Source organism: Tasmannia lanceolata, unplaced genomic scaffold (assembly GCF_043159265.1).
Source record: "Tasmannia lanceolata isolate RefF3 unplaced genomic scaffold, GAP_Taslan_0.1 ptg000020l, whole genome shotgun sequence".
Classification (NCBI taxonomy): domain Eukaryota; kingdom Viridiplantae; phylum Streptophyta; class Magnoliopsida; order Canellales; family Winteraceae; genus Tasmannia; species Tasmannia lanceolata.
In genome coordinates, this window is record NW_027518697.1 from 16,438,060 (window position 1) to 16,456,558 (window position 18,499).

Sequence of the window (18,499 nt, forward strand, 5' to 3'; positions counted from 1 at the left end):
TCTTAAGCACGTCCAATTCGAGGAGCTCAAATTTTTTGACTCAAGTTACTTAAACCGAGCAGGTCGGTCTTATGCCCAACCCGAGGTGATCCTCAGGCATTAGGCAGGTCCAACCCAAGTTAGGACTTGGGTTTTTGGACTCAAGTTATTTTAAAAGTTAGTTATACATAGTCAAATGGAATACCACAAAGGGTTTGAGAATCTTAATTTCATTCATAAGCAAGTGGTGAAGCTGAATACAATAGAGTTGCTACATCTACGTTTTCCCTCTGCGTGGGATGGCGACACTACTAATTTTACTGATAAAACTTCCTGAGGTTCCGAGAGTTCCACGTGTGAGGCAATGGGTGGCTTTCCATAGTCTCCAGCCAGTATGTTCCGGGCCTCACACAGTACGTGGTACAACTCATCAGCCCACCGTCCTTCGTGGTCATCTAGCCTTTTTCTGATACCTTGCAGCAATATTCGGTTGGTCACCTCAATTTGCCCGTTAGTTTGGGGATGGGACACTGAGGTGAAGCGCTACGGGCATTATCGAATTGCCTCCCATTATCTGTGACGACGACCCTGGGAAAGCCGAATCAGTAGAAAACGGATTTTCAGAAGAAAGCCATAATGTTATGTTAGGTGATTTTGGCGAGGAGTTCTGCCACCACCTATTTCGTGGAGTAATCGATTGCCACGATCACAAACTTTCTCTGTCTGCTGGCCGGCGAGAAAGGCCCCAGAATGTCCATCCCCTTTACTGTGGAGAATCGGGCTTAGGATCGGAACGAGCGCAATTGCAAGTGTGTGGTCTACCAAGGTGAATCTTTGACATTTCTCACATCTTTTTACATGTTCCAGATCGCCCTTCAATGTCGTCTAGTAGTAACCTCGGCGGAGCACTTTGTGGGCCGTTTCCTCCAGGTGATCTCTGCATATTCCTTCGTGTACCTCTCTGAGTGAACACTCCGCTTCTGTAGGTTGAAGGCACTTCAAATAAGGCCAGCCAGGTGTACGATTCTTGCACAGGTTGTCGCCATGCACAATGAAACGGGCATAGAGCTAGACAATTTTGCGGCCTTCCTTTCTATCATCAGGGAGCGTCCCATGCCTCAAGTATTTTTCAAAGTCATCCATCCAGCTCGGTTCTAGATCCACCTACAGGACCACGACTCCTTTGGAGTCGATGCTTGGTTGTTTGAGTACTTCCGTATAAATAGTCCCCAGGTTCGTGAACCCTGATGCGGCTAGTAGAGATAGAGCATCAGCCTTCGTGTTCTCGGTCCGAGATATCCTAACGATCTCGAACTTTACAAACTTCTCGGCCAGTGCCAATGCCTTGTCGAGATACTTCTTCATTATGGGTTCTTTGGCCTCATATTCGCCTTTAATCTGATTCACAATCAACTGTGAGTCACTGTGGGCTCTAAGGTTTTCTGCCCGTACCTCGAGCCCCAGGCTCATCCCCGCAATAAGGGCTTCGTACTCTGCTTCATTGTTGGAGGCTCTGAATCAAAAGCACAATGCGTATTCTACTGTGAATCCATCCGGGCCGGTCAGTATTAGGCCAACATCGCTTCCATGGGTGCTGGAGGAGCCATCGACAAAGAGGTCCCATCTGGGCTTGCCCGGCTAGTCACCCGGTTCCTGCCTCCAGCTATGTGGCGTATCTCATCCACCGATCCCATTTCGGGGCCTAGTTCTAGTGCTTCAGTCTCCATCTCTTGGTTGTCAGATGTGACCAATTCTGAGTTTGGTTCCTCCCCCCAGTCAGTTCTTCAGAAATGATGCATTATGCTAAGAAGTCCGCTAATGTTTGAGCCTTGATCGCGGGTCGTGGTTTATAACGGATGTCAAACTCTCCCAAGTTAACCCGTCTGCCCGAACTATCTAGCTTGTGCAATATCTGTCTCAAGGGTTGATCTATCAAAACGTTGATGGTGTGGGCCTGAAAGTATGAGTTCAGCTTCCGAGTTGCTATCACGAGGGCGTAGGCCAGCTTCCCTACCTTCTGATACCTGGTTTCCGCATCGTGCAACACGAGGCTGACGTAATAGATTGGTTTTTGTTGTCCGCTTTTTTCTCGAACGAGCACTGCTGCCAAGGCCGCGAGGCTAACTGCTAAGTAGAGAATGAGTTCCTCCCCCAGCTCTGGAATCGTAAGGAGGGGAGGTGAGATGAGGTACTCCTTTAATTTGTCAAACGCGGTCTAGAATTCCTCCGTCCACGGAGAGCTCTTAATCCCTTTTAATGCTCTAAAAAGGGGGAGACATTTTTTGCAGATTTGGAGACAAATCTTCCCAATGCGGCGATCCGTCCTGTCAGTAGTTGAATTTCTTGAATGGTGGTTGGAGCGATATCTAGCACGGCTTTGATCTTCTCAGGATTCGCCTCTATCCTCCTTTGGCTGACCATGAATCCCAAAAATTTACCCGTTGCCACTCTGAAGGTGCACTTGGACGGATTCAGTTTCATATTGTTTTTCCTCCGGGCATCATATGTCTCTTCCAGGTCAGCTATGTGCTGGTTGGTTTTCAAGCTCTTTACCAGCATATAATCCACATAGACTTCCATGTTGTGCCCGATCTGATTCTGGAAGAGCTTGTTGACGAGCCTCTGGTAAGTCGCCCCAGCATTCTTCAGACCGAAGGGCATGACTCTGTAATAGGACAAGCCTTGGTCCATTATAAACGCCGTTTTGGGCACGTCGTCCTTATACATTCAAATCTGGTTATATCCTTAAAAGGTGTCTATAAAGCTCAGTATTTCATGTCCTGACGTCACGTCGATGAGCTGATCAACCTTCGGGAGGGGATAGCATTGGCTTTTTTCACCATTACTACATTAGTGAGCCATTCACGATAACGTATTTCTTTGATGAACCCTGCTTGAAGAAGTTTCTCGACCTCCTCCCTTATCGCCTGCTGTCTTTCAGGTGCGAAACTCCTCCTTTTCTGCTTGACAAGTTTGTGTGAGGGGTCGACGTTGAGTTTATGAACGCCAAGCTCTGGATCTAATCCTGGCATATCTGCTTGACAGGTTTGTGTGAGGGGTCGATGTTGAGTTTATGAACGCTAAGCTCTGGATCTATTCCTGGCATATCTAATGACGACCATGCAAACACGTCCGAATTCTGTCAGAGGAACTGGGTTAGATCTACCAGAATGTCATCCGAGAGGAGGGCCCCAATCTGGACGACCTTATTTGAGTCTTCTTCTGAAAGTGGGATGTGGTTTAGATCTTCGGCTGATTCGTTCCTCGTGATGTGGGTTTCATCCCTCAGGTCAAACATTTCAATTGGGAGTGTTTCTACTCCCGATTTTCCTTTGAGTAGTGACACATAATAGTCCCCGGAGTCTGTCTGATCTCCTCGAACTTCGCCAATACCGTTTGGAGTAATGAATTTCATTTTTTGATGGTAAGCTGAGGTGACGGCTCTCATGAGATTTTGCCCGGGTCTACCAAGTATGGCATGGTAGGCCGAGGGTGCCTTGACCACAAGAAAATTTACCATAGCAGAGGCTTGGTGAGGTGGAGATCTCACCAGCACAGGTAACTCTATGGACCCTTCTACTCAAACGGCGTTCCCAAAGAACCCATACATGTCTGAGTTAACTGGCTGGAGACGACCTTCCGGTATGGACATTTGCTTGAAGGCGTGGTAGTACAGCATGTCAACAGAACTGCCGTTGTCCACTGTGTACTTTGAAATTAGCGATGAGCATGGTGATTACCATGGCATCGTCATGGGGGAGACGTACTCCCTCCAAATCTTGTCGGAGAAGGAGATGACTTCATTTGTCTTCCGCTTCTTAACCGAGCTAACCTGTCTTGCGTAAGCTTATCGCGCAAAGGACGATGTTCCGCCCCCCGTTAGGCCACCAGCTTTGGTTTTAATGACCCTACTAGGTTGTTGGTGGCGTTCGTCTCTCCTCGAGTTGTCCTGTCCCTGTGGTCTTCAGGGGCTTCTTGGGCTTGGAGATCGGTTTGGGCTTTTGCGTTCCAGCGTCCTGCAAGGACGGGCTCCTCTTTCTACGAAGTCTCGGAGATGCCCTCTCCTGATCAAATTCTCTATCTCCTCTTTCAAGTGTCAGTACTCGTCAGTGTCGTGCCCGTGATCTTTATGGTATTGACAGTACTTTGACTTATCTCTTTTACTTCCTTTTGTCAGCGACTTCGGTGGCCATTTGAGGTACTGCTCGTCCCAGATGGTCATGAGTATCTGACTTCTAGGAACATTGAGCGGAGTATAGTCCCCTTCTCTTCTTCGTGGGCTACTATCTCGCCTCTAAGCTCCGCCTTCGCGGCATTGTTTTTGGCTTGAGCCGAATACGCCCCTCTCGTCCTCCCAAACCTTGCGTTTAAGATGGTTTCCGGTTTGCAGAGCGAGATTGAGCGCAACCAAAGTTTCTTCGGCCATTATGTACTTCTTAGCTCGGGCTATAAGATCGGGAAGGGAGGAGTATGTATTTTTGGCAACGGAGAGTCTGAAGTCAGCAGATCTAACCCTGTCAAAAGAGCGTTCATGGCCGCCAATGGATCCAGATTTGGTACTTATAGTGCTTCCCAATTGAACCGGCTAATGTAGTCCTTAAGGGATTCGTCTTTGTGATGTTTTACAGTCATCAACGTTGCCGCTGTTCTACGGGCCCTTCGACTGCTCAAGAAGTGTTTAACCAGCTAGTCTATGAATCCCTCGAAGGACTTGACTGACCCGGGCTGGAGGCTCAAATACTAGTCACGAGCTGCACCTCCAAACAAGGGTGGCTGGGAATGCGGGACACAAGAACCCGTCGGATGCAAGAACCCGTCGGATGCCCCATGCAGCAACATCATCATTTTGAATGTCTCCAAGTGGTCAATCGAGTCGGTTGTGCTGTCGTATTGAGGGAATTGAGGCATCTTGAATCCTTGTGGTAGCTGTGCGCAGAGGACTTCTTTGCTGAAAGGCGGTTTACTATTGAATGGATGTGGATCTGCAGGGTTGTTTCCTTTGGCGAGCTCGTGCAGACAGTGGTCCATTTCTTCCAGCTTTTGTTGTACATGAGTGGCTCGATGGTCAATTTTGTTGGCTCTTCCTGGCGAGTCTGTCTGGGGCGGACTGGAGGCAGAGTCTGACTGGCTACTAGGGCTCCGCTCACAACCTTGTCGGCGGTGGTGTTCTGTCTGATCTTAGGAGCTCCTCCGCCCTACTACGTCGATCTGTAGATCTGGATCGCTCTCTTCGATGTCGAGGCTAGTGATCTGCTGATATAGAGTGGTGCCTTGGTCTGCGAATGTGCCCGTCTGGAGAGACCGATCGGAGATTGTGACGAGGTGATTCATCTGCCGGTTCGGCAGTGATTTCTCCTCTTCGCGCCGACTGGCTTTGAGGTCATGCCCAAGCCGTCAGATGTTTTGTCAGATTTATGCAAATGTTTGCCAGTGCCTCGACTTGTTGAACACGGGTGTTGAACTGTTCGCCTGTTGGAGGTGGCAGGTGTGGTGGTAGCTGCTGGTTCTCATGTCAGTTTTCACCAGGTAGTACGACGATCTGAGATGCGAGCTGTTGTCTGGTAGTTCTGCTTCTAAGGGTAGATCATGCCCCCCGAGCCGAACTTGCGTGAGCGCCTCTCTTTGCTCCTCTAGACCGGTATAGGCTTTTTGTCGGGTGCCACAGATGGCACTAATCTGTTGCGGTCAAACAATGGTTGATGCTGAGCTGGAGGCAAAGAGAGGGCGACTGAGCTTAACTTTGGGTTGTGTACACAGACAAAGGGTTAGAAGACCGACCTGGAGATGGTTCTCCAGGAAGGCCCTCCAATGCTTAAGTCAGTGGCAGCAACAGATGAGGAAAACTCAATTCCTGTACCTCTGGGCCTTTACCTACTATTTATAAAGGAAGGTTAGGCAGGGAGCTAACGGTAATTTACATGTAGTGATATTACCATATTACCCATTACTTGTGGCAGTGTCTGGGTGTCTGATTAGATGTGGCTTTCTTTAGGTCCTTCTTTCTTTTAGGGAAATTACTTGGGTATCCTATGCCACGTGGTAGCTACCCATTTGGGATGTTATTTTCACCCCTATCAGTTTGCATTAATTTGGATTTTTTTATAATTTTCAGAAAATTTAAGAGTAATAGAAAATTCAAGTTTAAACAAGTTTGTGTTTCTTAAATAGCAAGTTAATGTAATTAGCCTATGTTAGTTGAATGTGGGTGCATATATTAGATAGTGCAAGGATCTGGTGATCCTCCAAGTTATAAAATCTTAGGATACAGATACATCAAGGATTTGATATGTGAGTGGGAGATATGGGTAAGGAACCTTTAAGAAAATATTAAAATAGTTTAAACCAAATGCAGTTTGAATTTTGAGAAGCACACGCATCTCTCGTACAACAAATCAGCACCTCCTTTCCTAAAGAGTGCTCTCTCTCTCTCTCTCTCTCTCTCTCTCTCTCTCTCTATATATATATATATATATATATATATATATATATATAGCTTAGGATTTTCATTTCCTTTATGATGAGGATTATGAAACGAATAAAGAATCATTCACAACTTGGGATTCCCATTTTCTTTGCAATGAGGAATGTACTCAAGTCAACTCAACTAAGCCTTTGTCCCAAACTAGTTGGGGTCGGCTAATGAATCCTTTAGAAAAAAATTCATGAAGAAGGTGAAAGGATCTACCCGGCTCAAATACCCTTTTTCTTTGCAATGAGGAATATAAAAGGAATAAATAAGATTTATGCTCAAAAGTTCATCTCTATCTTTTGTCCATAGATGAATAATCAAGCACCTAAGCAATAGCAAAAATGAGGATACATATCAGCCATATCCAACACGTATTCCTCATCCTTATCCTTATAGTATCCTGTTGAGTTGGGTACTCCACCCATTTTGAAGGATCCTAGTTTTCATAGATTACTCTTCTTTAGTTGCTGGGATTTAAAGCGTTATTGGGATGGGAATTTGGCCTAAAGTTAATATGAGTTTATAATTATTAGTCCTATCATTATGAACTTAGTATATACAAAGTTTTATGCTTGGAAAGGGGGAGGTTAGTATTCAAATTACTATTCATTGAGGGACCTTTTTTTAATGATAAAGAATTAAATTAATAAAATGAAAGAGGGGGTCCACCCAGTGACCGAGATGGTCAATACAAGAAATAAAAAGAAAGGAAAAGATAAAGCAATGAAATCCTCAAGAGGGAAGGAAGTCAATAGTCTCTAAAGCATCCGTCACAAACTCACAACTCCTTCCCTAATTAGCCTATCAGCATCATTGTTTGCTGATCTTTTTACATGATGGAACTAGCCTATCGGCTTCATTGTTTGCCGATCTTTTTACATGGTGGAAGGAGATGGACGATCCCATGACTCAGTCCACGATTTCGTCAATCCACTGGGCGAACCGCCAAGGTTGAGAAAGGCATCCCTCTAACCATTTTATAACATTGAGGGAATTGCCCTCCACTATCACTCAATCAAGGATGTTGCACTCAATTAACCTAATTCCTTGGACAGCCAGTCTAATCTCCATCTCATTGGAATTTGAAATCCCAATGGGGACCTAAGAAAGCCCATTTTGTAGCTCCACCATCATCTCTACGAAGGTTGCCTGCTCCAGCAGGCTCAGGATTCCCCAGGCTTGAGCCGTCAAAATTTAGCTTTAAATAACTTTGACTAGGAGGGTCCAAACGTTGAAACCTAAGCTCTCTCTGCTCGTCACTTGTGCAAACCTCATCGTGCCAAAGATCATAGGCTAAACGAACTTTAAGCTGAGAAGGGCCCTAACCGAAGAAATGGTTAGCGCAGTCACCTTTGTGAAGATGAATTGAGGACTTTTAACTAAGCCCCTAAAGACCCTTGCGTTTCTCTCTTTGCACAATACCCAAATGGTGGTTAACAATATCGCGTTCCGGAGATTTTTTCCTTCCTTGCACCATCGAACAAAGGACGAACTGTCCAGAATATCGGACAGCGTAGATGGGAGGTACCCATATCATACCAAATCTGCTGAAAATTCTGCTCCACACAAACCAGGCTATTTTGCAAAGTAGGAACATGTGATCTACTACCTCTTCCTCTTCCAAGCAATCCTTCTCTTTTATTGTCTTTTTTGAATGAAGAGATATTTTACTACGCACAAAAAATGAGAGTTATAATAACAAGACCGAGCTGGTCTCGAGAACCAAACAAAGAAAGCAAATATAGAATTGAATAACTAAAAGGAAAGGGGGAGCACGCAAGCAAAAAAGGAGCATGGGAGCAAAAAGATAGAAGAACATCAAAAAGCAACTTCTATGATATGTTTATGTTTACAACTTTTTTTTTGTTTGGAATGTTATGTTTAGGTAGACAATATGCCATGCTTAAGAGATTTGGAATTGCTTATTTCCTACTATGATACAAAAATCTCCAAAATATATATATATATATATATATATATATATATATATATGAGGAAAATGATTGTGAGCTTGAAGCTCATATAGCTTATATGAGCTTGAGGGCCCAAACACATGGGTCCCACATTTTTTGTGGTGATCCAAACCATTCATTTACAAGGCCCCATCATAGATAGGGTGTGTACCAAAAATCAGCTCCATTGGATCATCCTAACAACTCCAAAAGCGAAGGGCAAAAATGGGCAGATTTGTGGCAAACGGTGTCTGTCCATTTTGCCCTCCACTTTTGGATGGGTTAGGATGATCCTATGAAGCTGATTTTTTGTACACACCCTATCTATGTAAGGGCCTTTCAAATGAATGTTTTGGATCATCCTAACAATGTGGGCTCACATGTGTTTGGGCCCTCAAGCTCATATAAGCTATATGAGCTTCAAGCTCACAATCATTTTCCTCTCTCTCTCTCTCTCTCTCTCTCTCTCTCTATATATATATATATATATATATATATATATATATATATATATATATATATCATGTGAAAAAGATTGCATATTTGCATTACAGGGAGCAAGAATATTGATATCAAACCAGAAAACTCGAGATAAAAAGAACAACATGAGTTCATGTTAAGCCCTGATGCAGCAAGCATACAGTGCTCGACATACAATGTTGGTTGTGTTTGTTAGATCCTTCAACTGACAATGAGAAGCAATTTACTCTAAAAGCTTGAGCAGAACGAACACTTGGTTCCCATTAATTTCACCTTGATAAACCCTAGGACATTGAGAGTTAATGAAATCCTTCAATTATGATTCTTAAATTGATCTTTTAAATTCCTGAGTGTGGATTATATAATTCTTTTTGCAGTTGCAGGAAATGGAAAAACACCAACTAAACTAACACAGGGAACACATGTAGAGCTCATGAAATATCTGTTAAGAAAAGGCATTCTTTGCAGGTATTACGGTACCCCTAGACGATTTCAAGGTCGTCTTAGGGATAGAGTTCTTGGAACCAACCAAAGCCGTCCCTGTGCCATACTTTTGCACCTTCGGCATCATGGATGAAGGAACACTATGCATGATCCCAACTGTTAATTTGAAGACTAGTGTGCAGATATCTACATAGAATTGTAGCTGTAGATCATAAAGGATGCTCTAGGCATAGCAAGGAATGCAATGTAGAACAAATGAAAGCATGATTATATAGATGAGAAAACGGTTCCCACACACTTGTGTAGATAAGTTATCTACACACTAGCTTAAAATACAGTGGGGGCCCACATTGTTTGGGTGATCCAAACCATTCATTTGAGAGGCCCTACTTATCTACACACTAGCTTAAAATACAGTGGGGGCCCACATTGTTTGGGTGATCCAAACCATTCATTTGAGAGGCCCTCACATAGATAGGGTGTCGACAAAAAATCAGATCCAAAGGATCATCCCAACCCTACGATTTGTGGAGGTAAAATGGACGTGTATAAACCTTCACAAATCAGTCCATTTTTTGCCTCCACAGTTCGAATGGTTAGGATGATCCTATGGATCTGATTTTTTGTGGATACCCTATCTATGTGAGGGCCTTTCAAATGAATGGTTTGGATCACCCAAACAATGTGGACCCCCAATGTATTTTAAGCTAGTGTGTAGATAACTTATCTACACAAATGTGTAGGAACCCTCTCCTCTCTCTCTCTCTCTCTCTCTCTCTCTCTCTCTACATATATATATATATAGCAGAAGAGAAGGAAACATTTATTTGAATTTCTACCAAAATTCTATAAGGTTTACACATCACTTTTTTTTGCTTTTGTTAACAAAGGCCCCCATTAAAGCCCCATATTTTCAATCCTACCCCCTTTGCAATACCTATTTTACCCTTCTTTATGAATTTTTTATTATACATTTTGTCCACAAAGTCAACATGGTGCCGTTTTTTCTTTGCAAAATTACGGATTGGGTGCATATGTTACATAATAGTACGGATTTTTGTGAACATATTACATAATACTACGGGTTCAGGACACCTGTAAAAATATTGACGAATTCCGGGCACCTGAGAGGAACAACAATTATGAGGACCTCTATAGATTGGAGGGCTAGCATCAGCCTATGGAAATGATTTTATGGGCACAACCTATTTATGTTGTGTTCCATCACATGGACGGTTTGGATCAACCTATGATGTGGTCCGTACAATTCTTTGTCTTCCTGGCATCGCACGGGGTTTTTACTTGTGTGTGTGTGTGTGTGTCTATATACTATATAGCATAAGAGAAAAGGAGAGAATTATTTGAATTTCTCCCAAAATTCTATGAGAATTACACATCACTTTTTTTGACTTTTTTTAACAAAGGCACCCATTCAACCCACATATTTTCAATCCTACCCCCTCCTTTATGCTTTTTAACAAAGGCACCCATTAAAGCCACATAATTTCAATCCTACCCCCTTCCTTTATGCTTTTTTAAATTATGGAAACCTCTATAGATTGGAGGGCTAGGATCAGCCTATGGAAATGATTTTACGGGCACAACCTATTGATGTTGTGTTCCATCACATGGACGGTTTGGATCAACCTATGATGTGGTCCGTACAGTTCTTCGTCGGCCCGTGCATCGCACGGGGTTTTTTTACTAGTGTGTGTGTGTGTGTGTGTGTGTGTGTGTGTCTATATATATATATATATATATATATATATATATATATATATATATATATATATATATATATATATATATCTGCGCCAAGGTGTTTCGATAAACAAGCGCTCCACTTATTTGTCATGTAGTATTTAAAGGGATTTCAGAGGATATTACGGTTCTCAAAAAGCTCTTTAAACCCTTTAAATACTACACGACAAACAAGTGGAACGCTTGTTTATTGAAACACCTTGGCACAGATATCATTTCCCTATATGTGTGTGTGTGTGTGTGGGTGTGCGCGCGTGTGTGTGCGCGCAATATATATGTGAATAACTGTAATTATACATATCTATCTATATCTACAAAGCTGAATGTGGTAAGGTGGGGTGTCGCCATGTGGCACCCCCACTGCATCCCGAAATTTAAAAAACACTAGATAATTATAATAACTAAAATTGGAATTACAAAAGAGATTTGCAACGCTATTATTCTAAACACTGTTTTATCTGTTTGGCTTCCCCATTTACCTCCTTAAATAACGTATCTCACTCCAAACAACGTTTTAGCCATTTCATTTCCACAATAACCTTCGTTAAAATCTCTAAAAATTAGGAATATAGCATGTTGTTGTCTATATCACCTACCGTTTTTATATGAATCGAATTTAATAGAGACTCCTGATTGCGGCTAAAATTTTGGCAACCCCTCTGTTCTGCCGTTTAGTATGTTAGTTTCACCATACGATTCATAAATTGGATTCGAAAAAACTCCTAAAATCACGGAATGAAAGAAACGCCTAAAATCAAGGATTGATAAAAACTCTCTCTATAAAACAAGTAATTTATATTTAATGGAAAAACGCCTAAAATCAAGGATTGATTAAAATAATCTCTCTCTACATATTAATCACGGAATGAAAAAAAACGCCTAAAATCAAGAATTGATTAAAATGTGGTACATGAAAGAAACGCCTAAAATCAAGGATTGATTAAAACTCGCTCTCTATAAAACAAGTAATTTCTATTTAATGGAAAAAAGCCTAAAATCAACGATTGATTAAAATAATCTCTCTCTACAGATTAATCACGAAATGAAAAGAACGCCAAAAATCAAGAATTGATTAAAATGTGCTACATGGCACACTCTCTGTATCCACAGAATTCCAAAAGATTTTTACTTTCATATGTATCTATCTTACAAAGTATGGGGTCCACTAACTTTTCACATTCTTATCATCCTTATCTCAGCACGTCTAATACCACGTCAACCTTCCCTATACCGTTTTCTTTGCAAAAAACTCTCCGACCTTTATGTATTCCATAATTTATCGCCAACCTTTCACTTTCAGCCACCTCCAGGAATTAAAAAAAGGCCCAAAATCCAATTGTTTTTCCTAACTTTTCACGTTCCCGTCCTAGCTTCCCTCAAACATCAACTCTCCATGACATTCTTCACCTAACCGATCTCTGAATTGCTTTCTGAGTACACGATTGTAATCCTCTTTTCCTTCTTTTTTTCTCTCAATTAATATTTTGCTTTGCAAGAAAATAGATAAAATGGTTTGTCATGTTTGTCTTTTTTTACCACAGAAGTGCAAATATAATAAATTGGAAATTGGTTATTCATAGTTGTGATGTGCAAGAATTAATTTCTAGCTTTTGATTTCATAGTACTAAAAACATAGACCTTAGCCAAGCCACTTCTTTCTTTTTATTCCTATGTCTATTTTTTATTGTACTTCTTTCAATTTTATAGTGACTGAACAAATTTGGTTGTAGCTTCCTCTTACATTTTTCCTTGCATTCCACTGATGGGATCATTATGTTAGGGTGAGGGTTTTCTGTTATTGGAATATTTAGCATTTTAGGGTTTAAAATTAGCCTTTTTTGGCTATTTGAATATCTTAGGATTAGTTCTTTGATTTCCAAATTGCATCTTTTAAAATAAAATTTAAACCATAATATTTGCCGTCCCCCATGCATCGCACGGGTCTGCAACTAGTATGTAATATATATGTGAATAACTGTAATTATACTGTAGAAAAGAACAAGTGTATATCGATGTACCAAAGTCTCTGAAATATCTATATACATGTGTAGGTATTCCTTATGAATGAATAAGTGAATGGAATAGACATGTACAAGTGAAAATTTTAAATGAAATGAAACAAACACAAGCCTAGAATTCTGCTTACCAATGGATTAATCTTGTTTGAATCGCTACCAAGTCTGTTCATAGCATCTCGCATACATGCGAGATCGACAACAGCCGGAACACCAGTGAAATCCTGATAAGAGAAAACACCAGCGCAAAGTTACAACATAATTAATAATAATAATAATAATAGTAATAATAATAATAGTAATAATAATAACAACAATAATAGTGAAATCATCTAAGAATATAAAAACAACAAACTGTCCATAATAAAAATACCATCTAAGAATTAAAAAACAACAAATTGTCCATTAGTTCATTACCTGGAGGAGCACGCGAGCTGGCTTGAACGGGATCTCGACTTGATTCGGAGAAGTATTCTCCCAATCGATGATCTTCTCCACGTCTTTTGCCGTGACTTGGAACTCATCACAGTTACGGATTGCAGATTCAAGCAGAATCTTAATCGAGTAAGGAAGCTTGTCTACGAATAATCACACATAAAAAATTTAAAAAAAAAAAAAAAAACAGAGCTTCCAAATTCCAGAAATTCGTCAAACTACTCCAAATCAACAACAAAAATCCCCTACCGATCCTTGGATCGTTGAGAGCGGGCAAGCTGTAGTACTTTCCGAATTCGCCACCGCCAGGCTTCGAAAGAGGCGTCAAGATACTCTCGTAAGCATTACGAGTAGCTAAAATCCAGCAAAAATGAAGAAAAAAGATCAGATCTATGATCAGATAAATCAATGAAAGAACACAGAGAGAGATACTCTCGTAAGCATTCCGAGTCGCTAGAATCAAGCAAAAAATGAAGAAAAAAAGATCATATCTATGATCAGATAAATCAATGAAAGAGCACAGAGAGAGATACTCTCGTAAGCATTCCAAGTAGCTAGAATCCAGTAAAAATGAAGAAAAAGGATCAGATCTATGATCAGATAAATCAATGAAAGAACACACACGGAGAGAGAGAGAGAGAGAGAGAGAGAGAGAGAGAGAGAGAATCCAGTAAACATGAAGAAAAAGGGATCAGATCTATTATCAGATGAATAAAACAAAGATCAGAGAGAAAGAGAACAGATTCTTACCCATGGTGGCCATCCGCCTTTCAAAACGTTCGATCACGGCAGCAGATGATCTAATAAGAGCACGGTGGCTGAGAGGCGATCTCCAGTCAGAGAAATGGCGAGAAGACGATGGAGGAGAAAGAGGTGAAGATCTAGGGTTAGGGTTAGAAGGAGGAGGAGAAGAAGAAGAAGAAGAAGAGAGTGGGTAGGGTTTAGGAGAAGCAGAAACAGATAAAAGAGAAAGATGAGAAGAGAGACGTGAGGCTCTAGTAATCCCCCCAAATGCCATAAACATCCTCCCTCTTTTTGCTTATTTTTTGTATTTTGTCAGATTTTCAGGGTTTGTTTTTTGGCAAAAAATAAATGCAGGTTAGATATGAGAGGGCCGTGCTCTGTCTTTTCTCTTTTTTTTTTGAGAGAGAGGGAGGAGGGCGCGTGGCAGAGGCGCGACTCCGTAGCGTTTTGTAATGGAAATGATATGTTCTCACCCCTTTTATTCCCTGGTACACCCCCTTCTAGTGTCGCACCCCCTTTATTCTCTGGTACACCCTCTTCTAGTGTAAAAAGGTAATCATGAATACACTAAAACGGGGTCGTCTCGGGAGGAAAAGGGGGGTGATATATAACGCCCCTTTTGTAGCTATTCTTCGAATAAAGTCAGCGCCGCCGGGGTTCGCGTGGCGTTTTTGGCCTTCGATTCTGGGGAAAAATCTAAAATGCGACGGTAAGGTGTGACCTCATTTTAATATATAGTACGGTCCGGTCGGTGTTTCTTTTGTTCAATCTGGACCGTTCAATTGATGGGCCCTACGTATAGGATTCTCAATGAGTACAGAGGATGCTAATCGGATGATCGAAATTACTCACATTCAAATTAAAAGGTAAAAAGTACATGAGCAAAGAAAAATAATTGCAAATAAAAATAGAGGTGGGGACCACTTTTTAAATGGTCCGTGGCACAAAAATCTTCTGAGGATCTTTGGCCGTTAAATCTTCTCCCCCAGTACGTGCTCTCCCCGGTTATCACCTTCTCAAATCCCTCTCTCACCACCCTTCTCTACCTTGGTTAAAGAAATATTCCATTAATATTTTTTTTCATTGTTGCCAAACATGGTGTCAGTCGAAAGTTCTATTAGCTTTCAGGAAAAGTGAGAGCTTTTGTTGGTGGTCATGGGCCTCATGACCCTTGGAAAGTTAACAAGTTTTACTTTTAATGGTAAGCAATGCACCAACCTAAAGCCTGGACAGGCCATTCTAGATTGCGGTTTTACGCGCAAATTGGAATCTAGAATAGCCAAACTGCAATTGCATTCTTGAACTGCCTTTTTTGCACGATGGGAGCTCTCGATTGGAGGGATCGAGCCTCTTGCTCAATGGTCAAGGCTTTGTTTCAATCCCAGCTTATCTACCCAAAAAAACAATGCTTCAATTGGGCGTGGATCCAATGGGGCGCCTAAAGGGGTGTCAATTTTGGCTCGGGCTCGGAAGCTCGCTCGAGTTCGGCTCGAAAAAAGCTCGGCTCGAGCTCGGCTCGAATCCTTAACGAGCCGAGCCGAGCCGGCTCGTTAAGCTTAAAAAGCCGAGCCCGAGTTAGGCCAGGGCTCGGCTCGGCTCGTCTCGTTAAGGCTCGTATGAAAAAATAAATACTGAAATACGTAATGATATGGTATGATGGTACGTATGTAATGTCAACGCAAAAATGAACCGCCGTGAAAAATCGAAAACCGTAATTGTCATAACTTTGAAAATTGTTTGGTAATTTTTTATTAATTGTCATAACTTAGTACATTTTATTCGTAATTTTCCATTTCAAATTTTATAAAACCAGCTGTTTACTTGTTGACTGTAATCATTACGGTTTTTTTCTTTTATTTGGTTTTGCCAGTGAGGAGAGGTGCGAAACTTTATAAAATCAGTTAATTTTACTTTTTATTTGTAATCATTACTTTTTTTTGAAATTTGCTTTTGCTAGTGACAGAGGCGAAACTTTATAACCGGCTCGTTAAAGCTCACGAGCGGCTCACGAGCCTTGCCGAGCCTGACCGAGCCGAGCCGAGCCCGAGCCTGGTCCGAGCCCGAGCCAAGCTTTTGAACTTAACGAGCCGAGCCGAGCCTGGGCAAGCTCGGCTCGGCTCGGCTGTGCTCGGCTCGTTTACACCCTGCGCCTTTGTGGATGGGTTTTTCGAGGCGCCATTCTGCTTAGCATTCCACTTATTAGTTATTCCAAGATTATGGGTGTCCAGAGAGGATAATACATAAATATGAAAGCCAACAAGATATCCCATACATTAATAGTACCTTAGAAAGGGAGCTTGTGCATAAATTAGGATGTTAACCTGTTGAATCAAAAACCTGAAAGGGCTATTTAGGCAAAAATTAGGGCAAATAGTCTGCCAGATTGAAAACATAGAAAGGTAATCTGATCAATTGGCAATGACTTTCCACAAGGGCACCTCAAGTGAAGGCTTTCAAAAATATGGGAGGGACTCTCGATCAGGGCGATATTCTACAGTCCGATTAGGTCAAGAAAGCTTGCTTTGATACTCTCGATCAGGGTGAAATTCTATTGTCCGAGTAGGTCAAGAAACCTTACTTCGATACTCTCGTAAGGCTGGCAATTTCACCCGTGAAAACGGGGATCCGCCTAGCCCCTCGCCACGCTGGGCGCGGATTTCCTGATTTGGGCAGGGACGGGGATTTAAAAAATTCCCCGATGAGGGGATGGGGATGGAACTGGGCTTGCCCTGCCTTGGTCACCCCATTTCAATACGCAAGCCATTATTAGAATGTGGACCCCGATCCGAGGAGCGGTGAGGGAACGAGTCCTTAACACCCTCTGGATCATCCACGTGAATGAGAGTTCTGCCAAGGAACTCTCGAAACGGATGCCAACCTCATAGCATAGCACGAGTGGCGATATAAAAAAAAGAGATACATCCTGATCGGGAGCCAAGGCTCGAAACCGAGATGTACCTAAAAATAACTCAGAGTCACCATCCATGGATATGCCATGGAACCCCAAAATCAAATCCTCTGTGCAATGGATAACCAGAAATATATATGGGTCCGTGCCTGGTTACGAATGGAGAAGGTCTGAGAGCACCCCCAATTCGTCCGAGTGCAAGTACTTGGTCTCTTATGCCATTTATTATTAACTCCAAAAAAGTTTGGGTAAAAATCATGTGAAATGGGAACAATCCTCATGAGTCGTCTACCTAAACATGCATTTCCTGAGGATAAAGTAATAAGCATACACAAAATAAAGTAAAAGATGTGTCACCTAATCTCAAATATGTTATGAGTGACATGCCTAACTGGTGTCTAAGTTCTGGTGGACATACACATGCAAGCTATAGCTAAAGGTATAGGATCAGTACAAGAAAATAAGAAAACACAACAAAACATACAATAACAACACAACAAATCCTAAGACTCTAAACGATTAGCCAGAGTCCTCGGATGGTCTGATATTCATCCAAAGAAGCATACGTATCCCCGCCTCCACGAGAATCAAGACAACGTTGTTCTTCGCGCCTATTCTAAGTTATGATGCCTAAGACACCTAGCCCCCTATCCTAGACTCGATCTAAAAGACCGGACCAATTATTAAAGTTCATTGTACGATTATTTAAATTCTAGTGAATTGTGGATTTTAGGACACCCTATATGTCCTAACTAAATGCAGATTAGTCCTAAGCTAATGCAGGTGGTTCCTACAACCTGTGTGTAACTGGGCTGTGCTTCCTAAGGAAAACAAAGGGTGGACTAACGCATCCTACTCTAGTCATCATTCGGCGATGTGGATCGCCAACTAACCGGACGGAGGCGCTCCTATAACTCTAGGACAGACCCCTAACTCTAAAACAAGCACACGACAAACAAACAAACAAACAACCTATCAAAATAAACTCCTAACTCTAAAACTCTCTATCTAGGAGAAACTCATAACTGTAGAGGAAGATCTTTTGAAAACAGGATTTTAAAGGTTGCTTATTCAAAAAGATTTAAAATGTTATTTATAAAAGTTTGGCTGGACTTGGGATATAAATCACAAGCTGCACTACGTACCTTGTGGAAGAGGATCAAGCCAACGTAGTTCAAATGGCGAACTCTCCTAATTACTACTTCTAAAACACTTCACACCTTAGGCTTTCTTAGGGTTTTTCAAATATTTTTGATGTTTTGAATTTCTAATATTTTTGAGTTGTAAAATATTCAATGTTTTTTGGATTTTA

The 18,499-nt window shown here is 41.8% G+C and overlaps 1 protein-coding gene across 1 annotated transcript in view; it reads right to left on the minus strand.

Moving 5' to 3' along the window:
• The window catches only part of LOC143855125 (aconitate hydratase, cytoplasmic-like), a 30,345-nt gene extending 15,631 nt beyond the window's left edge, over positions 1–14,714 (minus strand). The window contains exons 1-4 of the mRNA XM_077365322.1: positions 14,286–14,714; positions 13,785–13,889; positions 13,518–13,678; positions 13,232–13,324 (exon numbers count right to left, since the gene is read on the minus strand). Coding sequence (XP_077221437.1) covers positions 13,232–13,324; positions 13,518–13,678; positions 13,785–13,889; positions 14,286–14,559 — 633 coding nt within the window. The 5' untranslated portion in view covers positions 14,560–14,714. The remainder of the gene's footprint in view (positions 1–13,231; positions 13,325–13,517; positions 13,679–13,784; positions 13,890–14,285) is intronic.
• Between the last annotated feature and the right edge of the window lie 3,785 nt (positions 14,715–18,499).